General features: G+C 43.2%; 2 protein-coding genes across 2 annotated transcripts; both read right to left on the bottom strand.

Annotated features, from left to right (window-relative positions):
- Nucleotides 1-2,974: 2,974 nt before the first annotated feature.
- LOC306883132 (uncharacterized protein) lies at nucleotides 2,975-6,253 on the bottom strand. Its single transcript, XM_079438236.1, has 2 exons — nucleotides 6,061-6,253; nucleotides 2,975-4,904 (listed from the first exon to the last, which is right to left on the bottom strand). Exon 2 carries the CDS (start codon nucleotides 4,870-4,872, stop codon nucleotides 3,664-3,666), a length of 1,209 nt encoding a protein of 402 aa, XP_079294362.1. The 5' UTR covers nucleotides 4,873-4,904; nucleotides 6,061-6,253; the 3' UTR covers nucleotides 2,975-3,663.
- A 787-nt stretch (nucleotides 6,254-7,040) lies between these two features.
- Nucleotides 7,041-9,179, bottom strand: LOC306883083 (heparan sulfate glucosamine 3-O-sulfotransferase 1-like). The gene is made up of 2 exons (XM_079438169.1): nucleotides 8,993-9,179; nucleotides 7,041-8,369 (listed from the first exon to the last, which is right to left on the bottom strand). Exon 2 carries the CDS (start codon nucleotides 8,336-8,338, stop codon nucleotides 7,457-7,459), a length of 882 nt encoding a protein of 293 aa, XP_079294295.1. The 5' UTR covers nucleotides 8,339-8,369; nucleotides 8,993-9,179; the 3' UTR covers nucleotides 7,041-7,456.
- Between the last annotated feature and the right edge of the window lie 2,877 nt (nucleotides 9,180-12,056).

Genomic DNA, 12,056 nt, shown 5'->3' with positions numbered 1-12,056 from the left:
CGCTTTTTCTGTAAACATTTGTGAATGTTGTGGCTAATATAGCGGGGACCCGACTCATATCACTGAGAGCTGTTGTGATGAAGACGAGCCCACCAGCTCGCCTTCGGGGAAAAATGTGAGTCCGTGAAGGGATGTAAAAATGATGGCTCACTCGCAAAAGCACTCTTGTGCAAGGTGGAATTTATTTACAGTGCCAGAAAGATTGTCCACAGTGAAGAATATATACAAGTGTACCCAAAAATGACAAAAATCCAAAGTATCAAATAAACAACAAAAGGGAAAAATAAACCAGAAAATAATCCAACAATGATATATTCCATAAACAGGTATCCACAATATACGAAGGGTTTTGCTTGAGGCACCGCAGTAGCACTCTTGCATCGACTTGGTAAACAAGTACTGTCTCTATGTTTGGCCTCGCCGTATATAGGCCAAACCCCGCCCCTTTTTTGGGCCATACCATTCACTGGTAAGAATAACATTTAACACACACAAATACCACATCTATTCGTTATCTGTTATACTTAATACTAAATCACTTCCAATCTATTTATATATATAATTAACACTTAGTCCACTAACACATAATACATTTAACACATAATTTCCACACTTAAATACACCTATTCATACTAGACAATGGTTTCGCCAGCTTCCGGTTGCGCTGCGCGGCGCGACCAATCCCGAGATGTCATAAACGGCTGCCGCTTGTTCGTTCGGTTTGGTCGGCGCGGTGTTTCCCGCCGGAAGACTGACTACGCCCACACAGACAAACATCACAGGGACGAAACGACACGACAAGTGCAGTGTAAGTGTATGAAATGACTGGGAAATTGATATGTACAGAGGAGAGGGCTGCCATGGGAGAATGTCCAGGTGCTACCAGGATTGCGTGTGCACCCGCTACTCTGATAGCGGCAACGGCTGGGAGGATGAATGAGGTAAGTAGTGGTGTGTGTGTGTTGTTTTTCAGTTGTTTTTGGTTCACCTACACCAGATGGAGAGGGGTTTGGGCCCTGGCGTTGTGGCAGCGGCCGGAGAGCTCTCGCAGGAGGAGGAGGGTGAGCTGGGCCTGCAGTCTTTGGTGGTTGTGGGGCCCGCCGTTTTTTAGTTGATATCTGGGGGCTTGCAGCGAAAGAGTGGGAGAGTTTGGTCCCAGCATACACCAGTTCCTCCATTTTCTGTGAGAAGCTTAGAAGTGGAGATGCTGGAGAGAGGGAAAGTGTGTCTGGTGAGCAGGGCTCTGGCTCTGGTGTTTCCGCTGGCTGTGAGATGTTATCCTGTCTTAATCCCTGGCTATTTTCCAGAAAGTCGTCCTTGGGTGCTGAGTCTTGGAGCTGTTGTAATACGTCACAGTCTGCATGTGATGAGCTCTGTGGGCAGGGCTCAGCTGGGATGTCCATGAGCAGTGCTTGTTGTGGCTGCGTGGTGTTATCAGCATGCCTTGTGGGATGTGTCAGCCACATGTTGACTCAGAAGCTGACATGAAGTCCTGTGGTCACTCATATACTGTCCAGGTGTGTGTGTGCCATTCAGGCTGAGTAGATTGGCACACACCGCTGAAGGATGACGGAGGGAGAAATAGATATTGTCCTTTAGCACTCTTGCAGCGAGTTTGTTTGGGTGGAGGCTATCCAGTTTAAACAGTTGTCTGTGGCCCCAGAAAAGATTGCAGTTGTCGATGAAGTTGACTCCTTTTATACTGCAGGTTCTTTGTAGCCATGTATTTAGCCCAAGCAACCGTGAAAACATGTTAGTTCCCCTTGCTGGGAGTGGTCCACTGATGAACGACTGGACTTCAAGACTTTGACGAGTTTCAAAGAGTTCACTGAAATCCTTCTTAAGGAGTTCTGACTGCTCCTTCCGAATATCATTCTTCCCCACATGGATGATGACTCGATTTGCTGTCTTGTGCTTTATCAGAATGTTCCGAAGTTCTTTGTTCACATCAGAGACGGTTGCTTGAGGAAAGCAGTATGTAGTTGTAGTCCTGCTACTGATGTTTCTGATAATAGCGTCACCCACTATCAGAGTCCTGGGCTCGGCTGCGCTCTGAGCTGAAAGCTGCTGTCTGCTCGACCTTGAGCGCCTGTTAGTAGCGATGTTAGCTGCTGGCTGATTCGATCCGTGTTTAGTCACATTTGTGGATTCCTCACCCACATTCATTAATGCTTCAAATCTGTTCTCAAGATGTATAGGGGGTGGTAGGATACCAGTGTTTACAAGTCTTATCATAGCCGTATCTGGGGTAGAGGATGCTACGGCGGCAATACGAGATACTTGTGATAATCTGATGTCTCGATTGCCTTTGGGTCTCGCTCCCTGTTTGTGCCATCGATTTGTCTGTCGATCTGTTTCGGCTTTTTCCTCTACATGTATAAACTGTTGAGATTCACTAGATTCACAGGACTCACCGGCTGTATGCTGAGGGGGTCCGTGATGACCATCTGCTGTGTGTTCCGCCTGTTTTGGAAGTCCAGCAAGTAACTTTGTTGCAAGAACCACAATCCTTTGTAGAAGTCTATAAATGTGACATACATAAATATATATGTATACACATTTATAAATTCAATATATATATAATTTCATTTCCATTTAGTTTGTTGAAGTATTAACATCACTCAAATTAAATTTCTTTCTAAAGATTCTGCTTTAGCCTAGATTTAAACTGATTAAACTGCTGATTTTGTCTGGCCAGAGGAGAATGACACTCTTTCGACAAACTATTTCCCCGTCTAAATACTGTAAAGCTGATATAAAGCCACCCAGCTTTATATCAAGCCGATGTAAAGCTGCTTTGACACAATTTGCATTGTTAAAAGCACTATACAAATAATATTGATTTGACAAAGGGCGGTTTTGTCAGGTTTAGCTTGACCTGTACAAATTTGTCCCCAAAATATGGTAATAGGTACTCTCTCTCTCTTTGTTACGGTACTGTGGTTGTAGTAGAAATAAGGCGTCCAACAAAAGTACAAACAAAAGAGTAATATTTAATAAACAGCTTCAACACACATATGGCACTATGTAAACTCAAGATCCGACAAACATAAAGGCAGAACTGAGGACTTATAAAGGGAGAGGAACAAACGAGGAAAGAAGGTAATTAATTAAACACAGGTGATGACGATCATTAATTAACAAAACTAGGACACAAACTAAAACAGGAAGAACCAAATATGGGCAGAAAGGAAACTAAACAGAAACAGATACGTTACAGTATCTCCCCCTCCCGGAAGGTGCGTCCCGCACCATAACAGTAACATCGGGGAGGGGGGGCGGGCGATGGATCAGGAGCCTTGGGAGACCATGGCAGGACTGGAGACTCGGGAGTCCATGGTGGATCAGGAGCCTTGGGAGGCCATGGCAGGACTGGGGACTCGGGAGACCATGGCAGATCTGGAGACTCAGGACACCATGGCGGGACTGGAGATTTGGGACACCATGGCGGATCAGGGAGCTTGGAAGGCCATGGCGGATCAGGGAGCTTGGAAGGCCGTGGCGGATCAGGGAGCTTGGAAGGCCATGGCGGATTGGGGTCTTTGGACTGCCATGGCGGATCGGGGTCCTCGGACTGCCATGGCGGGTTTATTTCTTTGAGAGCCCCAGATGGATTAGGGGGCTCCGTGGCCTTGGCCCTTGGCCCAGCCACACAGACTAAGGCTATATGGCCCCCCCCCCCCCCCCCCAAATTTTCTTTGGGCTGTTCCCCTCTGGGGGCCCCACTGGAGGAGCGGGCTCTGAAAGATGCTCTGGAGGAGCGGCCACTGGAGGGCGCTCTGGAGGAGCGGACTCTTGGGGGCGCACGGGAGGTGCGGAGCTGGACGGAACCAGCGGAGACGAAGGAGAGCTGGACTGGACCAGCGTAGATGCAGGAGGGCGCTCTTGTAGCGTGGAAACCTGATGACGCTCTTGCAGCGCGGACACTTGAGGGCGCTCTTGCAGCGCGGACATTAGAGGGCACACGGGGGGCGCGGAGCTGGACGGGACCAACGAAGAAGAGCTGGACGGGACCAGCGGAGACACAGGAGGGCGCTCTTGCAGCGCGGACACTGTGGGGCGCTCTTGCAGCGCGGACTCTGTGGGGCGCTCTTGCAGCGCGGACTCTGTGGGGCGCTCTTGCAGCGCGGACTCTGTGGGACGCTCTTGCAGCGCGGACTCTGTGGGGCGCTCTTGCAGCGCGGACTCTGTGGGGCGCTCTTGCAGCGCGGACTCTGTGGGGCGCTCTTGCAGCGCGGACTCTGTGGGGCGCTCTTGCAGCGTGGACTCTGTGGGGCGCTCTTGCAGCGCGGACACTTGAGGATCAGGAACGGCACTCCTGGCCGTGGCTTGAGAACTGGATTCTCGGGGATCGGGATCCGCACTCCTGGCCGTTGCTTGAGAACTGGATTCTCGGGGACGCTCTGAAAACGCGGATTCAGAATTCAGCAGCGCGGGGCTGAACGGAACCAGCGGAAACGAATGATAGCTGGGCGGAACCAGCATAGACGAAGGAGAGCTGTGCGGAACTAGCGGAGACTCAAGTGGGCTGGACGGGACCAGCGGGATCACAATTGTGGTGAACGGCGCAACGTTCTTCGCCTGTCGCGGCGGCATCCTCCTCGCCGCAGGCGGAACATTCATCGCCATGGGTAGGGCTCCGGCTCGGGGTCGGAGGCTCTCCAGACAATGGATGGTGGCTTCTCTCCAGTCGAGATCGGAGATGTCTGGGAGCTCTCGCTGTTGGTGGAAGGTGAGCCCGAGCCGGAGCATCATCTTAAGTGTCCCTCCATCCAGCGTGCTGGCGAGGGCGAGAGGCGCAAAAGCCAATATAAAGCTTGCTGGATCCTGGTTGGCTTGAGCCAGATCAAAAAATTGCGCCAGTTCGCCCATCTTCTGTTGCGGTCGGATCTTCTGTTACGGTACTGTGGTTGTAGTAGAAATAAGGCGTCCAACAAAAGTACAAACAAAAGAGTAATATTTAATAAACAGCTTCAACACACATATGGCACTATGTAAACTCAAGATCCGACAAACATAAAGGCAGAACTGAGGACTTATAAAGGGAGAGGAACAAATGAGGAAACAAGGTAATTAATTAAACACAGGTGATGACGATCATTAATTAACAAAACTAGGACACGAACTAAAACAGGAAGAACCAAATATGGGCAGAAAGGAAACTAAACAGAAACAGATACATTACAGTCTTACACACACACACACTTTACCACAGCAGTAGAGTCATAACTACAAACACCAATAAACAGAACAGTACTCTCTGTCTCTGTCTCTGTCTCTCACACACACACACACACACACACACGCGCACACATCTAAATCCTATCTAAATGGGGTCATTGCAAAGACTTCTGTTTATATATACAGCTAAAACTATAAATTAAACCAAAACCACACTAACCCTAACTAAAAATGTTCTGCATTTTTCCACACACACACACAAAAAACTTTTTTGGTAACACTTTATTTCGATAGTCCAGTTTAGACATTCTACTAACAGTAAGTAACTTTGCAACTACATGTCAACTAGCAGTCATTAGAGTATTAGTAGACTGTCTGCTTAATATCTTCTAACACTTTATTTTGATGGGTCCACAACATACAACATACTGACTATGAGAAACTATGCAAGTATTTGTCAACTTATTCTATCCCTAAACCTACCCTAACAGTGTACTCTGAGACATAGTAGACATGCAGCTGCAAATTAATGAGAATTAGTTGGCATGTAGTTACACAGTTACTTATAGATAGTTCACTTTAGACATTCTACTATCAAAATAAAGTGTAACCCTTTTTTTTACTTCATGTTTATACTGTTTTTACAAATGAGGACATCCTCAAGGTGGTTTGTTCAGGTTCAACTCGTCCTCAAAATAATTAAGTAGGTGCAAACACACACAAACACACACACACACACACACACAGAGAGAAAGAACGGTAACATTTCAAACTAAACTAAAGAGCTTATGGACAGAGAATCATGTAAACATGCAGATGTGATTAATCTGGACCGTTCGCTGGAAAACACATCACACACATGAAAAATAAAATACCAACCTCTGAGATCAGACTCAGACACACAGATGATTTTAATGAAGAACTGTTTGAGTTGCTCAATCACTGACGAGAAAAACCACAAAGAATCAGCTGTATGGATCTTCTGATGTTCCTCTGGAAACTGTTCAGTTCTGCCAATAAAACACTGAATTAAACCGACTGTACTGCAGCAACGAAACAATGTTTCATGGGCAGAGCTCTCTCACACACACACACACACTGATAACAGTGCACAAGTATGTGGTGTTCTCATGTTACACTTTTGCTCACGTTTCACAAACAGTTCAGAGAACGACGTGTTACACTCCTATAACAAATTAAACATTAGAATGATAACAGACGACAGAAAACTAAAGTCAAAAACTGGGAAATTCTCCAAGCTCCAGTCTCATAACACAAATATGATCAGAATGTTTAGACTAACACACACACACACACACACACACACACACACACACCTAACTCTCTAAATGGGGCCATTGCATAGACTTCAACAGTTTTTATACACAGCTAATTACAAATACTGTTTTATTTATTTTTTAACATCTGAGGACATTCCAAAAAAGAGGTTTTGCTCATTTCAGGTACAAACCAGGATTATCACAATTAACTAAAACTAAACTAAGACTAAAACCATAAAAAAAAAAAAATCAATAACATTAAAAAAAGTAACTAAAATAAAATAATATTTTTTTTATTTCGGCTAGTTTCCAAGGTATCATTTATCTATTTTTTTGCACTAAAAATACCTAAAAAATTAAGTAAAAGTATATAGATATGTTTAAAGTAATAATAATTAAAATTACAAGAACACACAACAAAATGACTAAAATGTAACTAAAATGAACATACATATAAAATACAGAAATAAACACTAATTCATAATATTTATAAAAAAAACTATAAGTTTCTTGAGACTAAAATAGCATTGGTACAAACACACAGCCAGCAAAAACGGACAGAATAACCAAACACCAGATCATAGCAGAAATATCTTTATTACTGAATGATTCCTTCATATAATTTTTTTATAAACAATACACAGACTATGTTATGAAATTAATGATGACGTTTGCTGTAACAGACTGATATAAAGACACATTCATAAACTTAGCAGCAGGAAAACCGTATTTTGATCATAACTGTCATTGATGTATATCACATGCATATGTCCATATATCATATATAAGTTTAGTTAACATCTCTGAAAACAAACTCCACTCACATCCTGATCTTACTGTGAACGGTTCGACAAAAACTAGACTTCATAATCATGAAATCATAAAAAACGTAGAGTTCGTCACATTACGGGTGTTTCATGTTGAAATGTTCCAGTTACTTCAGGAGCGATTCGTTGTGTGTTTGCACTGTTGATTAGCAGCTTATTCGACTCTTCTCACTTCCAGTCGAACCTTCTTCCGACCATCTCGAAGAACTTCTGATTGGGTTCGTGAAAGAAGTCGTAGAGTTTGCGCAGGATTTGGGGTGCCACGCGCGGATGTTTGCGACCTTTAGAGCCGTGCAGGCATCGCTCGCGCCGGCGGTCGCGCAAACAGAAGAAACCCTTGGTCTGGTTGAAGTAGAAGTTGGAGGCGTTTATCTGTGGCTCCAGATGAAGGAACTCCTCCACCTTCTTCATCTCCGCAAGAGGGCTTCGAATCAGCGCATCTCCGTCCACGAGATGAACGCGACTCCTGGGAAACACGGAGAGCCAGCGTCGCATATGGACGTGATACAGACTGTGGTTCAAGGCTTTGTAGTCCAGGTTGAGCTCTCCGTCGCGCATCAGTAGCGTCTCGAGCGTCTGCTGCCGTTTGCGTTTCTCCAGACGGTTGTGGAAGACTTGCGTATAATCGGACAGCAGTCGCTCGGTCGGCTCGCGGACGATCAGCAGCAGTCGTGCGTCGGGATTCATCTGCCGGATTCGTTCGGGAACGCGAGCGGAGGTGAAGTACGCCGGGGTTTTCTCCACCGTCAGCTGACCCGGCCGGGCGAACGGCATCTGGGAGACGTACCAATCCACGCCGCGCCGGTAATGACTGTCCCAGTCGAAGAAGTGAACTTCCTTCTGAGCCGCGACGACATCGCTGTGGAGGTTTAGCATCTCGATTAAAGCTCGCGTGCCGCCCTTCCTCACGCCGATGATGATGATGTCGGGCAGATGGCGCGTGGAGTTGGCGGGCGGGTCATTATTGCGTGATGCGGGCGAGTCGAAGCGGGCGAACGAAGAGGTTTGAGTGAAGAAGAAGAGCAGTAGAGCGATGATAACAGCGGCCATCAAAACGAGTAACGTGAACGCTCACACACCTCTGGAATAAAACACAAACACAGCGTGCTTACATGTCAACAGCACACAGGACTTAGAGCAAGCTGTAACTGAAGGAGTTACGAAACGTGTGAAATCTGGCACATCATACTAAACTAAACACTGTACTTGGAGAAATTTAGTTTTTTATTTAATGAAATCTAATTAATCTCATGAAACTAAAATAAAACATCAAACTGTAATTGGAGGAATTATGATTTGTCAGATTTCACAAAATTCATATGAAACCAAAATAAAATATCAACAATTGAATTCTGTCTCATCATATAACACACAACCAAAACAAACTAAATAAACCCTGACAGTCCAGACTCAAACTTAAAACATGCTCATTCAGTCATAAAACTCGACACTTCTTTTGACCTGTTTGTATATTTACACGAGATTCATATTTTCGCTGTTCACAAACACTTCATTATTGATCTGAACAGGTTTTAAATCCGCCGTTTGTATGATTCTCTTTTAAAAACGATATTTACACAATAATACGACAAATAACAAGGAAATGAATCGTTTAAAGAGAATTTCTTGACACAAAACAAACACACATTGTGTCCAAATCATCATAAATAATGTAATCAATACAGCATCGCGGAGCTCAGTTACCTGTCGATCAGATCCATGACGAGAAATCAATCTGGAGGATCCTCCGCGAACACACACACACACACACATACATAGAGAGACACACACACACATAGAGACACAGACACAGACACACACACACACACACACACACACACACCAGAGAAAGTGGCCTCACGCGCTCACGTGCACGCGCATTCTGAGAGTCCTGCACCGAGTGTCACACGCATAAACGCGCCACGCCCGCGCTGACGTCACCGCGACGTTCTGATTACGTAGGCGGGGCCCCGCCCACCGGCGTTAAAGATAAACATTTTCGTGTTGATTTTTTATGATCGTTTAAGAATGTACTGATTACAAACCGAGAAGAATGTGAACGTGATTTTCTTGGAGTGCTTTTAATGTGATGCTATTTCTTAATATAGCTACAGTACTGTGCAAAAGATGGTTTTAAGTCAGTTATTTCTATTTCTTTTGCTATATTAGATTTAGGCAGGAAAGGGGGGAAGTGGTGTGTGGCCAAGTATGGTGACCCATACTCTGAATTTGTGCTAGTGTATATCCTAGTGTACACTCAGTAGTGAACACACACCCGGAGCAGTGGGCATTTATGCTGCGGCGCCCGGGGAGCAGTTGGGGGTTCGGTGCCTTCCTCAAGGGCACCTCAGTCGTGGTATTGAGGGTGGAGAGAGCGCTGTACATTCACTCCCCCCACCTACAATCCCTGCCGGCCCGAGACTCGAACCCACAACCTTCGGATTACGAGTCCAATTCTCTAACCATTAGGCCACGACTGCCCTTTCAAATTTCATTTCCAAACATTCATTTTTCCATTAATAGTAATAATCCAGTGATATTTTTGAGATCTGATCTGATCATCATCAGTCTGTCTGGAATGACATGAAGAAACAGAAATCCAGAAGAACTGTCTTCAAGACGCTTCGAGAAAGCTCCTGAGAAACTCTGCTCAAGTGCACCGAGGACAAAAGATGCTTTAAACACAAAGGATGCTCACAACAAATGTTGATTTCATTTAGTTCATAGAAATGAATTGATCAAGCAAATCTATTTATGACATTATTTTTGACAGCATCCTCATTTTACAGCGTTTTTACACAAGTTCCTAAAACTGTTAACAGAACTGTAGCTTTGCAGGAGGTTTCTCGAAGCGTCTTGGAGACACCGTTCTTCTGGATTTAGTCTCAGTTTGTTCTGTTTCTTCATTTAATTTAATCTTATACTACAGGGCTGTTGAATGCTTGAATCTGATTGGCTGACGAACGTTCTGTGCAATTATTTTCAGGGAAACGCACGGAGAACATAGTTGCAGGCACCGCATTACATGTCCATATCACTTCACCAAACGATCAGCGTTATTTCAAAGGTCCTTACAGCCTAAAACAGCAAAAGCAATGTTCTTCTGCTGATTCACACCTGCATGCTAGACAGCAGCGGCCAACGATGATGTTCCCTCAGATATATAATGCGTATATGGATTTAACATCTAAATTATAATTATAAATAAATTATAATAAACAAAGTTTGGTTCTACATCAGAAACACACGTTATCTATAACGCTTACAAGAATAGGCTACATCCTAAAATATAATTAGAAGTACAATTAGCATCTACACAGTAAAATCGTCAGTGTTAATTAAGCAGTGTTACTCTCCGTTTACTCTTAAGGAGTTATCTTAACAACAAATAGTGAAAAATGCCCTCTAGTGTTGGTGAAAATGATCAGAGTTGAATTCTGCATTGTTAACTTTACTCTGTTAAGCTCCGCCCCTCAATCTACCCCGGAGACCACAGCACAAGTTGTCTCGTCGCCATTTTATTCTGCCTTGCGCCAAAAGGTAAGCTCTTTTAATTAATTTGTTAAAACATAAGTTTAATAGTTGTGTTACTATTAATGCATAAGCTGTAGTTATTTTTAACTTTGGTTTAAGCTCGGCGATATCGAATAGGTATTGAATAGTCAAGTCAGTATGTTGGAGAAATGTGCTTTTTCATCTCAATGTGGTAATGATGTCAGTAATCTTACTTTTTCAGCTATATTTAGCTCTGATGTTAGAATGTAAGTATAATGAATAGCACGTTATGTTGTTGTGGAATGAAATGTCTTATAGCATGTCCTACGACGTTAGATACGTAACTCTGAATAAATTATATGATGTTATGTAAACCGTTGGAATGTTATATAAACTCTATATTTGCTGCTGTTCAGCTCACGAAACACTAAATGTGTCCGACGGCATTAATTAAGTTCTGTGAAGACAAATTAGTCGAACCATCGCATCTTTACTGAAGCCGCATTGATGCAATAAGTCTTTATTACTTATGCATTTGGGGGACTGTTAAACTCATAAATCTACTTAAAACACAACATTAATTTCATCTTTATAAGGTAAAAGTGTTTAAAATTAAGTATTGTTTGAAACAGTATTTGTATTGTTTATATACCATATTTAAGTTTTTGCTTTGCTTTTTAATTGTTTTTATTATTATTAAGCTGGTCTGATCGATTCTCGATGAAAAATTGTCAATATTCTGACAGATGACATTAAAGAAAAGAATTGGTAATATTTCATATAAATAACTATATATATGATAACGATATGATATATATATATAATTTTTATATTTAAAAATAATATTTTTTGCAGTATATCACCAGCAAGGAAGATGAAGGAAAACTGTGCCAGAGGAATTGTGCCTTTGTTCCTGTACCTTCTTCATAAATGGCTACGTAAGTATCACTGTTTCTGTTTTAGTTTTAATGCATTGTTGACAACTTTTAAATGTTTTGATCACATGCCCACAATACAGCTGGTGTATTTTGCTCTTGGATTTTAAAACACTTTCTGCTCCTTTTTCTGTATTTTTGTCTTTCTAAGAAGCACCGGAATCATAACTATACAGAGAGGCATTTCTAAAGAACGAGGAATATCATTTGAAGCTACAAAATGAAGAGAGAAATCTCATTGTGGCACTTTTCACAGCAGTTTTTAACTGTGACTAAGGACTAACTTCATAGCAGTGTTGATGATCTTAAAATGCTTTGTTTGTGTCTTGTCAAGGCCA

Source organism: Barbus barbus, assembly GCF_936440315.1.
Source record: "Barbus barbus genome assembly, chromosome: 17".
Classification (NCBI taxonomy): Eukaryota; Metazoa; Chordata; class Actinopteri; order Cypriniformes; family Cyprinidae; genus Barbus; species Barbus barbus.
This window is presented reverse-complemented; position numbering and strand designations above follow the sequence as displayed.